Source organism: Pezoporus wallicus, unplaced genomic scaffold (assembly GCF_028554395.1).
Source record: "Pezoporus wallicus isolate ANWC-B61680 ecotype Strahan unplaced genomic scaffold, APGP_CSIRO_Pwel_v1 contig_5879, whole genome shotgun sequence".
Lineage (NCBI taxonomy): Eukaryota > Metazoa > Chordata > Aves > Psittaciformes > Psittacidae > Pezoporus > Pezoporus wallicus.
In genome coordinates, this window is record NW_026637549.1 from 905091 (window position 1) to 920192 (window position 15102).

A 15102-nucleotide genomic window follows, 5' to 3' on the forward strand; every position below is an offset into this window, starting at 1 on the left:
ATGTTTCTACAACTGTAAACACAAGAAAAATGAAATAACTACTGCCAAGCATCTAGTTAATTTATCTTCAACAGAAGTGAGTTGAAATTGTTATTCGTATAACACAGGTAACCTAAAATAACTAACAATTTTTTGTTTACCATTCCTCTGTAACCACAAAACCCAAAAGCCAAACTTGACGCTGCCCCTGCCAGTATTAGTATACAAGAAAGGAAGGAAGATTTTGTGGTAGAAGAGAACGCAGACGGTTGTTTTCACCTGACAGTAACTATTCTGAGGAGTGCATCCTTTCCAGTCAATCTGTGTCTTTGCCTCACAGCAGAGAGCAGACATTGGTTAATGCATATGCCCATGAAAATGCAGCATACCTCCAATAAGATATTTGTCCTTTGATGAACAAGGCTTATGTCATTTTGTTTTCTTTTCCAGAAAAAGCCATGTGGGTTCTTCATGTAAAACAAAACACAGTGCATAGCTCCCAACAGTCATAAACAGTTTGGAGGCATTATATTTTTCTTGCAAAACATAATTGTATCTACATCAGTAAACACTTATTTAGCCAAATGGGGGGGCAAGTGCACATTCTTGTGAAAAGGTCATTGCAGAGGAAGGGCCCTTAAGAAAAGAAAAAGGAGCAAGAAAGAAAGACTCTGAGTTACAGTCTTCTACTGAGCAGCACCATTTAAAGTTTACATGCTGGAACTAGAGTTCAAAGATACCTACCCTGAGGGCAGTAGTCCTAATGGAAATTTTTTAGAATGTTTTGTATTAGCCTGATCTTAACTACATTTCTAGATGAGTCACCCTTATTGTAAGAGGATGTTTTCTTACTTCAAGACAGTTAAAAATGGGCATGTGCCACCTTGTCTACAAACCTGACAAGTTCATACCTGCTTAACTAAAAGAAAAGCATTAAATTTACTGTTCATTAAACAAATGGTGTTAGGACTCAGACTTTCATAGTGCAGTTGCAAAAGAGACTTGAGGAAGTAAGCAAATTATAAGATGTTTTAAGAAAACAATCTCAAAAGATAAGTCATTAGCCTATTCACATTAGTGAAGTGTTTCTTTGTATTGCCTTGTATATGTGTGATATATATACATATAAATATCTAAAGTAAAAAAATGTATGGATGCATGTATGTTTTTTCTTACTTCCACCCGAGTCAAGTTTAGCAAGCTGAAGTTTGTTAGTTATTATGTCTCATTAGGCCAGTAGTACTTCTATGTGCTTCTATGAAACACTTGTTGCTTACAGAGAATTGCATTTGCAACACAGCTGACTCAGGAACAGGCTCATAATTCTAATCTTATGATTAACTGTATTTTTTCATACATCATTTAATTGCCAAACATGTATTACCATGATAACTTTTGTATTTAATTTTATTAATTACAGAATTATAATTTTATATATGGACAGACAGAAATCAAGAGTACCTCAGAAATAAAAAGGATGGCAAAACAACATGTCAAAATGAACCATAAGGAACCAGTTCCTTAGCAAAAATGTCTAGAGGCCCAAGTGTAAACCTAATATGTTAGCATAAAAATTAAAGTGTTTAAAGATCTGTTGAAGTTCATAATTCAAAGCAAAAAAAAAGTTACTTGAAACCAGAAAGGAAACATTTGGATGAATAAGTCCCATCAAAACAAATATTTCAAATATTTAAAAATATTTATCATAAAACCAACAGGTTAACAGAAAAAGATAACTGTCATTCTCTGAAGAAAACCAAGTTTCAATCACTAATAAACGTAATAGAACACATCTATTAATGTAGATTACATGAAATTTGGAACTGCAGTCACAAAATTATTTAATTATTCAGCTAGTAGGAAAGGCCTAACTGAGCATGCCCTGGTTGGCAGGATGGTTGCCATTCTAGGTGACCTACCCTTCTTTGAATGTTTCCCATAGGCACAGCACAACACAGCTGACCATAGCTATTGAGATTTCTTTCGTAAAACTTACAAATATAAGACTGAATGGTACAACATGGGAGTATAACAGGATGATGCTCAATGGGATAAAAATATATTATGTCCTTAAATATGCTTTCCTTTAAGTGTGTCATGAACTGTGAATAAAATGCTTGCCCAATATTAATTTACACGGCTCAACTGTCCGCCACAAAAATAAGTCATGTTATATAAACCTGAATATCTGGTATTTGAAACCTTTTCAGGGCACAGCACTCAAACTGCAGGCTTGGGAATGCTAGCAGTATCTATTCAAAACACCATTAAAGATAAGGAGTTATATAAGATAAATCTATTACAGGGTGGCCTAATTAGCCATAGAGCACTCATTATACTGCTTGTTTAAATAAAGAACATGTACAGCTTCTCCTTTCTGAACTCAAGCAATGAAGCAAAAAGCAAATCTAAACTTCAACAAACTTCAGAGTTTTTCACACAGACTAAGCATAACAAAGACTACTGTGTTAAATGAAGCAGATATATTGCATTCTGCCATAGTGACAGAATATCAGAGAAGTAAAGATCAAATAAGGGATCAGCATGATCTACCACTGTGTAGGTCTTCATTTTTACTTTAAGCTATATAAACTTTTTATCACAAACAACAGCTGCAAAAGACTCTATTTGCTTTAGTGAAAACTAAAAATGCTAACATAATAAAATACATATATATGAAGAGAATGACTGGTCATTTACGGCCTTTTTAGCTCTAGTTATAAATATAGTTAAACTTAGTGAATGTTCATTTCATTTGAGTAAGCTCCATCCTCATTTTCTATTCAAACACAGTTATAGAGAAAGCTGCTTGGAATGGATCTTATTTTTTACATAAATTATAACTAAATTTCTTTAATAACTTAGGAGATTACTGAAGCCTTTATATACACAGGAACATGGAAATTCATTTGCACAAAGGTTTCAGTATTGTTTCAGGTTTGTAATTCCTTTAATGAAACTACAGTGCATATGGTCACATAAAATTAGCATAAAATACTATTCAAACTTTTTTTAAGCAAAATGCTTAAAAATACAACCAATCTACTTGGTTAGCTTTAAAATCTATAAAAACGGACAGAACCGATTAAAAGAATACAAGGAGGCACCTTCATAAGGATGAGAGGGCAGCAGAGGGAGAGCACAGAAACCATTTTTCACATTGTATTTGTTTCTAGTTTCCCCACAAGAAGCATGATGACCTAGCTCCCACGTTCACAAGAGCTGCTCTGTAAGGATGGGGATATGTGGGGAAGGAAGGTTCAGCAAACTGGACAGCTGAACAATGGGAGCATGGTGCTATCTCCTTCTCTAGCTATATAAAGCAACATATTTTACATAAGGTGCCCATCTGACTTTCTTCCTGCCCTTTACAGAAGAACATACCACAGAATGGTTTGGGTTGGAAGCGACCTTAAAGCTCATCTAGTTCCAACCCCCTGCCATGGGCAGACACCTTCCACTAGACCCAGCTGCTTAAAGCCCCATCCAACCTGGCCTTGAACACTGCCAGGGATAGGGCAGCCACAGCTTCTCTGGGCAATCTGTTCCAGTGTGTCAACACCCTCACAGTGAAGAACTTCCTCCTAAAGTCTAAATCTACCCTATTTTCAGTTTAAAGCCATTACACCTTGTCTTATCACTACATGCCCATGCAGTAAGTCTAGTAGACTGAATAAACTGCAAGAAGATGAACAAGAACTTTTTAAAAATATAAATCAGCAAGTTTACATACCCTTGGTACATCCTGACAGTCCTCTGAACTAAATTAAATATTTGAGTAATACTGAATGATACAGTTCAATAAATTGGCCTTTGTATTGCAAAAGAAGTACAGTTTGTAGTTAAGCTCAAGGAAAATAGAAATGAAAATGGATCTACTTGGTCCAGTAATGACTGATAAATTACCATTAAATATTGAGAACATACATGGTAAATAAATATGAAAAATACATGGGATAAAGGAAAATATGACCAAAGTTAACACAGAACTATGACTTTGCTGAGATTTTTTTCCAAGTTGAATACTGAGCCTTTTGTCAAGATATGATCAACACAGCACCTTCACTGAGCTGATACATAGCATTAACATCATTTTATGCTGGCATTACTGGTTTCAGCAAGCTTGACCAACAAAAGTACAACAATTCTTGTTACAGCAAATATCTCCAAATATTGTAACAAACAGTACATCCAAGCAGCTGAATCAGCTTTCTAGATTTCCTTATAAACATTTCTTTGACAGTCTCTCCTATTTGGGTAATACTTAAAATTACAGATAACACTTAAAAGAAGTCTGTATTGTAGACGCACACATACACTCTATTAGAATTAGGAATTCAGCAAGAATGATGTAATGGGATCTATATTTAGACTAGGAAAAAATATTTTTTTATATAACTACTTTTGCACTTCTCAAAGATCAGAAGCTTCCCTTTGTTCCATTGATCTATAATTTAAAGTATTAGTTTCAATTCCTATTCATCAAAGGGATAAAATTATTGATTAATTTTATATCATACTGTATCATGAAATCCCTCTTTGCTTTGGTTCATTCTACTACCTATTTGTCTTATGAGTCATTTTGCTTAAATGACAACCACAATAACAATATTTAAGCTTTTAAAATTTACATTCAAACTGCATTTTTCTATCCAAGGAAAGATCACTTAAAATTAAATGAAAAATATTAAAATTTTTTCCAAGAGCACAGAAATTTCAGAAAGAAATTTTAAAAAGTTTTAGTAATCACTAGACCAACTCAAGAATTTCTTATCTAGATTTTATGTGCAAAAAGCTCTTAATGGCAGAATGAATCCTGCTTCCATAAAGTTTTTAGATATCTAATAGCTACAAAAAATAAGTGGACAAAGTCAAGAAACTGCATTAGTTTGAAAATATTTTTCCGGTTTAAGTTGGATCACACTTCCATTTTCAAAGCTTTTCATAAGCTTTAATAAGTAAAAAAAAAAGTTCTGAAAATATTAACACAAGTAATTTCTAAGATCAAATATTCTAACTCAATGTGGATGAAAAATGGCTTTATAAGCCAAGAGATGCCCCTTTTGGCAATATCAGCTGAATAAATAATTCCTAAGAAATCAAGGACAGAGAGTCTTCCTTCCAACCTCCCAGCTTTCTAATGAAAAAATAAGAATCCTAAAAATTTCCAGGCTTTCCAGATGTAAAAATAGGTATGCTTCGTATTTCAGTTTCTGTCCATTCCCTGTTCTCTTTCACTGAATACCACTGAGGAAAAGTCTGGCTACATCTTCTTCACTCCGTCCCATCTGGCATTTATACATACTGCTAAAATCTCCCTGAGCCTTCTCTTCTCCAGGCATAACAGTCCAACCTCTTGCAACATCTCCTCATCTGATAGATGCTCAATTACCTTAACCATTATCATGGTCCTTTGCTCAACTCTTTCCAGTACGATGATGTCTCTTGCAATTGGGAGCCTAGAACTGAACCCAACGCTCCAGATGTGACTTCACCAGTGCTGAGCAGAGGTGAAGGCTCACCTCACTCGACCTGCTGGCAATACTCTGCCTGCATAGCCCAGGGGCTGTTGTCCTTCTTTGCCATAAGGATGCATTACCACCTCCTGTTCTATTTGTTGTCCACTAGGACCCTCCAGGGCCTTTTCTGCAGAGCTGCCTTCCAGCTGGTCAGCCCTCAGCTGTAATGGCGTTTCCCAAGTGCAAGAGTTTTCATTTCCCCTTGCTGAATTCCACAAGATTTCTGTTCATCCATTTCTCCAGCCTAACAAGGTCCTTCCGAATAGCAGCACAACCTCCTAGTCTATCAACTACTCTTCCCGATTTTACATCATCTACAGACTTGTGGAGGCTATGCTCTGCCCTGTAATTCAGACTATTAGTGAGGATTTTAACCAGCATTCACCCCTAGGATAGGCCACTTGTGACTGGGCTCCAGCTGAACTTTACTGTTTGAGCCTGGCAGTTTAGTCAGTTTTCAATCCACCTCACTGTCGATTTTTCTGCTCTGTACCTCATTAGTTTGTCAATAAGAATGTCATGGGAGATAGTGGCAAATGCCTTGCTGAAATCAAGGCAAACAAAGGAAAAAGTTAACTGTATCACAGCTGAAACCAGAATAATCCAAACCAGACGCTAAGCCAATACTGGATCTTGTAACATATGAGCCATCTAAGTCAACAACTAGCCAGTCACTCACCATTCCCTAAGAGGACATGGGTTTTGCTCTTTTTTCTCTCTAAATAGGAACTACATTCTTTTTTTCTAGAAAGATTATTTTATTCTAAAGGATGTCCCTTTCTCTTCATCAGTTTCTGGGCTTTTATCCCTCCGTTCTTAACAAGAGTCAAGCAAGACTCCTCTGAATCAGTGCCTAAGAGTTTACAATAACCTTGAGTATGCTCATCAAACAGTACTTAAGAGTTCTTCATTTCTACGTTGTTTTTAGTCTAGTCTTCATGGTAAATTGCAATGAAACCACTGTTACCATTACAGCGAAAGGTGAAAAACCAGTTCAACAAAGTATTTATAAATTAATAGAGTATCTTAATATCATATAATTGCTGTATCAATTTGGGTAACAGGTTGCTGTATATAAAAGAGAGAAGAGCCATAAGGAGTTAATATTTATTTTCTAGGCTACTGCTGTAGATTAGAAAGATGGAACATACTCAGAATTGAATTACAGATTAAAAAAAGTAATTTATTCATTATAAAACCATACAAAATTAATCTCTGTTTTGACTCTGTAATATACACAGCCTTTTCTAAGACTCTCTATTCTAAAAGAAGTAAATGAAGGTAAATAATGCATAATATAAGTATTACAGTGGTCAATCCAAAACAACTTGCCTAAGCACATTTTATTTGTCATAAAACTTTTCTCAAAGACATTCAGAACTACAGCACACACAAGACTCCTAATTAGAAATATGCACACTGAGAGCCACAAGGATGAACACATACCCTTAATAATCGATTCAGCAGCATACAGATCCCGCTTGTAGGTCACCTAAAGGACAGACAAGCCTCATTAGATTTAACACAGCAGGAAGGAATGTAAAACCAATAAAACAATGCCCTGAAGGCAATTCTTTACATTCAAAATACCATAAACAAATGATAGTGTCAATTTCTTAATTCTGGTAAAATATCACCAGCGAGTCGGAAATTGCAAAAATTACTGGAGACTCAGGAGAAACCTTTCTCTAAGTACTTAGATCTGCTTAGATCTCATTTGAAACCTAAAACTACTTTTAACCCTCTGCAGAATCATAAAAACATGCTGTTGCATCTATTTTAACACACCCATTCTATTCTATAATTTTTACTGTGAAATAGATTCATTTTTTTATGGGAGTTGTGATCATAAAAAAAAATGACAGCCAGGGAGAAGCCTCATTATTTCAGTAATTGTTCAGTAGTGCAAGACTATTACTGTTAATGAGAGTCCAATTAATCAGTGGGAGTGAGACCACTATAGGCTTTGAATGAGCTTTCAGAGGATTAAAATCCATCAAAATCTTCCTGAAGACATTAATCAGACCAAGTTAGATGGACAATAATAAGCTGAGTATTAACTTGGTACTTGGAAAAGCAGCTTTCATATCTGTCTTTGTACCCTCATGGTGGTGGACAGACCCAGTACTAGGCTTTGCAAATACAATGAGAGAAAACTAAAGGCAGCATCTACCAAAGACATTAACAGTCTTTGCTAGCAATGTCTTTGTAATGACATGCAGTGACATGAACTGATGCAGGAATAACTCCTAAATATTTGTCTTTGTTTTTACTGTAACTTCCTTTTATGTTAAATACAACATTACTGGATTTTCTGCATTTGTTTCTCTAGAGTCTGAATAACTTTTTTTTTTCTTTTAGAAATGGACTGAATACGATTCCAAAAGCTTTAGTGCTGCAAAGGAAATCTTACAGCAGACACATACCATTATGGGTATTAGCATTTTAGTCTCCAAGTAAATGCTTGTTTGATTTTAACATAAGGATTCTTGTGAGCACTTTCCTTTCCATCTCATAAATTAAGCTGTGTATTGTAGTCAGAAAGAGAAGAGTAAGATTACCTTTCCCATTACTCATCATTTCTCTAAGGAATTATACTTTTTTAAAATTAATAATTAACTTAGTTACCTACAGCTTGTCCTGCAGGAGAAGCAGCCAGAGAATGAATCTAGCCTGAGAAATCTTTGGTATCTGAGCACACTGCTGGGAAAAATCAAATGTCTTGAATTTAAATTTAAGGATAAAGAATTATTAAGTGACCAATTTTGTTGCAAGGTTTCTTTCTAATTACCTGTTTCTAAAGGGCTTTTATACTGAACTTTCAGTAACCTGTAACAGATTACCATCTGAAACACTTTTTTGAAGTAAGACTATCTAAACTCCATGGAAAGTGGTCTCATGTACTCTAAGGTTCACAATCTCAGATGCGAAATCATTTTTAAATAGTCTGATTTTAAGAAGTTTCTTCATAAACTAGGCCCAGTCTTCAAGAAAAAAAGCACAGAATAATATAGAATTATGAACGAACCTTTAAAATCACTTCTGAAATTCTGAGCAAGACATCAACAAATCCTTTCTAGCATGGTTTCCTAGAGAAACAAATCATCTGAGACCACATCAAACTATCCATATATATTTATTTCATAACCTTTTAAGCTAATTTCAGATACAAGCTCCTATAAGCGGCATGAAAATAGTCACGTTGACAGACATAAAAACCATGCTAGTTATCACAGGTGATCACCACAGGAAGTGAGGGATTCTCTACACCTCTTTCAGTGTTTAGTAAAATGCTAAATCCAATTAAAGTTTCTCTTAAAGTGTGGGTATTTATAACATGTCTGGATTTTCTTGTGTTGATTAAGAGGTGCTCTTGCAATTTAGATGAGATTTAGTAAAAAGGCTGGCAACCATGACAGAGACACCCTTTGGTCTCATTCTAACCATTGATTGTTTTAGTATGCATTTGTTCTAAACAACTTTCAAGGCTAGTCAACACAGTCTTATTGTTCTGAGCAGCTATACTGCTTTACCTCTAGTTTCACTAAAATGGATTTGCATTCTAGGCTCACACCAGCCAGAAGCAATTCAGATCTATCCCAATAAACCAGGAAGAACATTATAGCTGCCACTCTATACCAAAAAGTAAAAAGTCATTCCCCACTCACAGACCTGTGAGGTGCAAAAAGTACAAGCAAGAAAAACGACACACGGGAGTCCTCCCTCACTTTGCAGAAGAGAGATGTTCTACCTCATCCACTTCTGTTTGTTTGGGGTTTTTTTATATCACATTATTAAGCTAAATCTTTACAAACTTATCAAATTACCATTTAATCTTTTTCATGCTCTTCTCTGAACCTTCTCTATTTATCACCAGGTGCACAGAGCTTGAGTCCAGATTTGACAATAATATTCTAGAAGCACTTGTAATCCTAAAACATCTCTTTTCTAACTCATGTTCTTATTTCTCTGTCTGTCGCTGACATGTATTCTGCCCACAGTGGAAACCTACTATCCACTGTGATGCCTAGATCAGTTTCAAAATCATCGCCTTCCTAGAACAATTCTCTAAATATGCCCTACGCTGCTTCTGTTTCTAAAAAACACTTCTTTGGTTTTGGCTGAATAAAAAGCATACCTTTTGTTTAAACTGCTTGTCAAGCATTCCTTATCAATAGGTTATTTTTGATCAGTTCTATTTTTATTTACAAATCTTTAAATCTTTGTGTTGTCTACACACTTTCTCAGTCAAATGTTGACTAGCACAGACATTAACAGTTTCTGCAGAACTGTATGTGGTGAGAATTATCTTTTGAAATATGTATCAGTTATCCAATTTTTAATCTATTTAATAAGGATTAGTACAATTACATTTATTTTTAATTAACGTGCTATGTAGTAACAAGTCAAACTTCTGCCAACCATACATTGTATCAGCACTACCAACTTTTCAGCCAAGGCCATAATCTTGTAAAAAAGGCTTGAAGTCAATTTCGCAAAATAAGTAAATGGTTGACATTCATTACATCAGTCCCTTAACGTTTTCTTTATCAAGTTATGCCTATAGCACCCTTTTGCTTTGCTGATCAATATCAAAGTCACAGGATTCTACTCAGATTCTCTCTCTTCATATAAAACATTAATTTTCATCTTGTCTTCTTGAGCATCTAGTGCTCAAAGATTTTTCGAACATTATTGCAGCAATCCAGAACATCACTAGGCCAAATACTAGAACTCAACACAAATCACAGAATCATAGAATAGTTAGGGTTGGAAAGGACCTTAAGATCATCTAGTTCCAACTCCCCTGCCATGGGGAGACACCTCACACCAAACCATGTCACCCAAGGCTTCGTCCAACCTGGCCTTGAACACTGCCAGGGATGGAGCATTCACAACCTCCTTGGGCAACCCATTCCAGTGCCTCACCACCCTTACAGTAAAGAACTTCTTCCTTATATCCAATCTAAACTTCCCCTGTTTAAGTTTTAACCTGTTATCCGTTGTCCTATCACTACAGTCCCTAATGAAAAGTCCCTCCTCAGCATCCTTATAGGCCCCCTTCAGATACTGGAAGGCTGCTGTGAGGTCTCCACGCAGCCTTCTCTTCTCCAGGCTGAACAGCCCCAACTTTCTCAGCCTATCTTCATACGGGAGGTGCTCCAGTCCCCTGAACATCCTCACAGCCCTCCTCTGGACTTGTTCCAACAGTTCCATGTCCCTTTTATGTTGAGGACACCAGAACTGCACACAATACTCCAGGTGAGGTCTCACAAGAGCACAGTAGAGGGGCAGGATCACCTTACTATCACACAATATGAAACTATCATCTCCTTATCTGGCAAAGGCAGAATAGTTTTAGTTGGTAAATATTTCTCTACTTTTCTGTATAAGAAACAATCTACTACGTCTATTTAGCAAAGCCTCAAAACCATCAGACAAGGGTTGGTTTGTTTATTTTCCTGTGTGCTCTTCTCTCTCAATTGTCAGACTGCCACTTTCCACTATCTAGAAAGTTCCCCAAGGTTATTCAAATTTAATATTTAAAAGCCTTTTCAAACTCATTTAGCTTGATGAACATTTCAGATTCACAAATCTGTACATTAAGTGCAAAACAAAACTCTTAAACAAATACAATAAAGTTATGATCATGCATACACAAAATGAACTGCACTTAAATAAGTATTTCCTTCTGTTATACTAAGGTATCATCCAGATCTCCTTCGTATGGGGCATTTTTGTAGGATTAGAAGATGACCTATTGTTTTTAGAAATGGTGAGGATTTTTTGCACTATCAGCATTAAGTTTTAAATGCACATCAAACCTTTAAAAAGGTTTTTACAATGCAGTTTTCATGTGAATTATACACACACATATATATCAGACTCCAATCACATTGTGTTACATGACTTTATACTTAAGAGGATATTGCCCCAGGACTTTTAAGGTTAACTACATTTATAATAAAACTTATAAATATTTATAACACTCAAGTAATTTCAGTGTTCCTGCCTGCTTGTTGTCACTACAAAGAATTATTTCAGCTTTGTCATTTGCTTGCAGAAAGCAAACAAACTACCTCTTGCTTTAGCGTTAACCATAAATGACTTTGAAATGTTACCTTTTTTCATGCGCTGTTAAGTAGAGAAAGAATAATTAGTGTTAATTCAAGCAAACAGCATGTATGGACATAAAAGTAACTTTTTCCCCCAGCTTTGAGCCACTTAATGTTATATATAGGTTGTGCACCTAATAAACTGAATTCTTACAAATATCAGATCTGTTGAGGTCCACACAGAATGAAACTGGTTTGTAATACTCGCACTTCAGAAACTGTTCTCCACAGTTCTCTACTGCACAATGATTATTTCAGTTCTCATTTATCTGGATAGAACATCTTTTTTACTTGTGCTGAAAAAGTAAGACTGGGGCCATTGGGAGCACATGAGTTCTTGGCATACAAAATACAACTTGTCTCAGCACTGAAAAGCCTTACAGGAAACAAAGGAAAAAACAACAACATAATATAAATTACATTAGTCTCAAAGCTATGGAAAGACAATTCTGCCTCTGAAAGGTCATTAGGAACAAAGAGCAATAGCTCTTAACCATTTTGTAGGCAAGCATCACTTGAGAAAATTGGCAGCCTTCTGCATTTCACCAAACCGCACACTGAGCACGAGTGTTGCCTTCTTTAACAATACTGCTCCAAGTCACCTACCAAACATTTCCACACAGAGTGACCAATATCAGGGACTATTCAAGAAGGAAGGAGCTATCATCCTCTGTAGCCTTTGATACAAGTGTTTGCTGCAGAAACAATTTAATATACAGACCTCATAATTTTTATGTCTTTGACTGTTTTTACACAAGCCACAGGAGACACCCATGACTTTTAGCTACAAAATAAGGCAGAAAATAGGAGCGAGAAGGTATAGGTATTTTAATGACATGGCACCAGCATCTTTGTACATACTAAAATAGCATATTCACTGCTCTGCACCACCTGCAGTACAGTACCTGCATCAAAATGGGTGCTGCTGCTAACAGCGTTAGGATTTCATTTCACCAATGTTGGAGTGGCCACAACACTTCAACAAGTCTCCTTTAGAGATGTGCACAAGCTCAAGTCTGAAGTGTAACTGGGTACTAGTTACTACTGCTGTTCCTCAAGGACTGATAGTAGGGACAATACTGTCCAACATCTTTATTAATAACCCGGGAAATGTGAAATAACCTCAGCAAACTAATAGAGGTCAACAAATGGGGAAGTATTCAATATGCTCAAGGTTCCAACACTCATTTAGAGGTATCCTGAAAAGCTGGAGAAAGAGGCTGACAGAAACCTTATCCAAACATCCTGACCCCCATTTCAGCAAGGTGTTAGACTAGGTGACATCATTTCTTTCAGTCTAATTATTCTGTCATTCTAGGTCAAAAGACTACATTTCATCTAAGAGTACATACTACAGATATAAAGAACTAAATAAACAACATAAAGAACTAAACTAACATTATGGGTATATTTTTTACCCCTCATGGAAGTAGCATGCTTTACAATGAGCACAGTGAAACCATCCAAAAAGTGACGTAATACAAATACGCATGACATAATCTGTCCCTTAGACAACTGAATAGGAAAACAGACAATATACTGTTTCAGAAAGACCATGTCCCCAGAAAGATACTGAAAAAAGTTGCTGTATGCAATCAATGCGTAAGTAATTTTTGCTGTTACACTGCACAGGAAATTTGCACTGCAGACTCAGGAAATTACCCTTCTGTGTAAGATTTACTGTCATATTATTAGAAATCATGTCCCATTGGAGGAAATTTACTGTCAAAGACAGATGGAGTGATTTGAGCTGCTTCCAGGTCCTTCAGTGTGGTAAAGAATAATATTTTATAAAAAAGTAAACACTTAAAAATTGCATGACACAACAGCAGAAGAAAGCTCCTAGAAGAGTAATGAGGTACTGAGAAAGAAAATGTCCCACCTTCCAAACAATGAAATAGGATACTTTAAAGCAGCAGGGACCTATCCTTTAGTACTTGTATACACACCTGCTTTGTCAGTCAACAGGAACCTACAGATTATCAGAAAAGGTGAATGATGCTCAAAAACATTTTAAAAGATTGTTCGAAGAGGTCTTAAACATCACAGTTTTACTGTAAAATGTAAAATGTAAAACATTACAGTGTTACTGAAGGTAAGCTCTAAAAATCAAACTGTTGTTAGCCAGGCATTTGGCATCAGAGAAAAAGTGATGTTCTAGTAGGAGAAGTAGAGGAAAACAGACAAAAGAAACAGTATTTCTATATCTTTTGCAGAGAAGAAAGGAGAAAGGAAAAAGCTTATCTCCTAAAAGAATGTTCTTACTTTTAGAGATTATGGATTTATAGTTTTATAAATTCTCAAGCTATTCACAATTATCTAGATGGTTTTCCAACTTCCAGCTAAATACTGTCCTCTTTGATTATCTCAAGTAACATCGCCCAAGGCTGTCTACAACGAGCTCTAAAAGAAGCTTATGATAATCCAAAAAAATTCTGAGATTTAGAAGAGAAAGCCTATTATGATTGAAAACACATCTATATTTTTATGTAAAATACAAATGTTATTAATTTTAAAAATATATAAAACACAGAGATTATTATTGCCTTTACCTTCCAGAGATCAGCTGTTCCTTCAACAAGTTTGGCATTTGTTTTACAGTATTTCAGAGCCAGATGCAAACATTCAGTGCCATAATCCAGGTCGTAGTCCGTACACTGTAGTCATTGAAAAAGAGTAAATACCCTTAATCAGTTTTAAAGAAATCATACTTTTCAGCAGTCACAGATTTTCTTTCATTAATTAAACGCTACATCTCAAGAGTCCTGTCCAGAATCATACATGCAGGTAGGTAGGTTCAGGATGGATCAGAAATAAAAATCTTCCAAGAAGCTTATGCCAAATTCTACCTATCCAGCAAAGTATTACAAAAGTAAATCAACACTTTGTAACCACAAATGAATTAGAGTAGGTGATGCAAGTATCCTGTTAAACCTCTATGTTATTAACTAAATCAATAAGAAGTCACATATATAAAAAAAGTTTGGCAGAGTTGAGACCTCACCAAAAGAAATCACCAACCTTCTAGTGACAAACTTTTAGAGTACGGGAACAAGTTAAGAAATTGTAGAAGCAAGACTTCAGTGCCTTGGCTAGTTTGTTTTTTTGTAGCATATAAAAAGGATAGTAGCAATTAAGAACCTCTGTATTTCTTCTATATTTCCCTCTACAACTTTCTTCACACAAAATTGTGAAATTTGATGCTGCTCCATGAGCCTTGCAGATTAAACAACAACAAAAACAAAATCAATAGAAAAAAAAGTTTGTCCACTTTTTGGTCACCTGTAAAAGGCATTCTTCTCTCAATGTGCCCTTCCCAAGTGGTTTGGCTTCCTATAGTTAGTGATTATAAGAATCCTATCAATGGAAAACTGAGTAGGGAACAGAATCTCTTAAGTCAAAACACAGGTAAGTACAAAAGCAGCAACTGGGAGTTTATTGGACAGGATTACCTCAAGATGAATCGACTCAATTTAGGTAAAAAAGTT

At 35.7% G+C, this 15102-nt stretch overlaps 1 protein-coding gene across 1 annotated transcript in view; it reads right to left on the reverse strand.

The window, feature by feature from the left end:
• The window catches only part of CRPPA (CDP-L-ribitol pyrophosphorylase A), a 124020-nt gene that overhangs the window by 63689 nt on the left and 45229 nt on the right, over positions 1 to 15102 (reverse strand). Inside the window, exons 4-5 of the mRNA XM_057406187.1 lie at positions 14167 to 14271; positions 6945 to 6990 (exon numbers count right to left, since the gene is read on the reverse strand). Of these exons, the coding sequence (XP_057262170.1) occupies positions 6945 to 6990; positions 14167 to 14271 (151 nt within the window). The remainder of the gene's footprint in view (positions 1 to 6944; positions 6991 to 14166; positions 14272 to 15102) is intronic.